Source organism: Frankliniella occidentalis, unplaced genomic scaffold (genome assembly GCF_000697945.3).
Source record: "Frankliniella occidentalis isolate FOCC.00 unplaced genomic scaffold, Focc_3.1 Scaffold36, whole genome shotgun sequence".
Taxonomy (NCBI): domain Eukaryota; kingdom Metazoa; phylum Arthropoda; class Insecta; order Thysanoptera; family Thripidae; genus Frankliniella; species Frankliniella occidentalis.
This window is the reverse complement of record NW_026267166.1, coordinates 1963580-1964407: the sequence shown is the minus strand read 5'-3', so window position 1 is coordinate 1964407 and position 828 is coordinate 1963580. Positions and strand designations below refer to the sequence as shown.

Here is an 828-nt window from a genome sequence, read left to right as displayed (position 1 = left end):
CCCCCTCCGTGAGCGCGCGTTTTCGCACTTTCCCAAGCTCGAAACTGTGTCCAAAAGGATAGGAATTCGTCACGATGACTGAATTTGACCAGTGACGTTAAATGATGCCGAGACAAATTTCTGTTCCTTCACTGAAAAACTAATGTGACATATGTCCCACCAAATGGTGTGACCGGTTTTGGCCAGACCACGTAATGTGACCTGAGTTTCGGTCACACCAATTGATGTGACATCAGCCAAGAACGTATAGGCAGAACACATAGGAGGTCACACCACAAACGTGACCAAAAATGGGGTCACGCCACACCTGCGACATGCAAAGGACGTCACACTTGTAATGTGACGCATGTCACATTAGTTTTTCTAGTGTTAGAGTTGTTAAATAACATTACTATGGTGGCTGTTTTTCGTGCAGATCTCACTGCGCGCTTGTCGTGGATCAACTGGGAGAACTTAGGGGTTCACCCCAACAGGCGGAGCGTTCTGACGAGCCTGGCACTCTCACCGGACAGCATCACGACATGACCAGAAGAGGATTGTTTATTACGCATCTAAAGTTTTGTAAATAAAATCAGCTTAATAAATCCAGTTAGTGGTGTCGAAAAAATGTAACGAAGTCGCAACGTCGAAATTGGGTACAGTTTAGCAACGACGCAAACGACATACCGGGTGCCCGGGAGAATAAGCGGCGGCTCGATGGGTTGCCTACGCACTGGAGTGCAGGCGCGGAGGGTAGACCGTCCCAAAAAAATGCTGTTTTTAAAAAGTGCTCGGGACACATTGCCGCAGTAAACGGACTGACTAGTAGATACTAAAACGATTTTTTTC

The 828-nt window shown here is 47.1% G+C and overlaps 1 protein-coding gene across 2 annotated transcripts in view; it reads left to right on the top strand.

The window, feature by feature from the left end:
• LOC113208030 (helix-loop-helix protein 13) overlaps positions 1–822 on the top strand; it is an 11367-nt gene extending 10545 nt beyond the window's left edge. For both annotated transcript variants that reach the window (XM_052266279.1, XM_052266278.1), the window contains exon 4: positions 416–822. In XM_052266279.1, the coding sequence (XP_052122239.1) occupies positions 416–525 (110 nt within the window). In that variant the 3' untranslated portion in view covers positions 526–822. The remainder of the gene's footprint in view (positions 1–415) is intronic.
• The last annotated feature ends 6 nt before the right edge of the window (positions 823–828 follow it).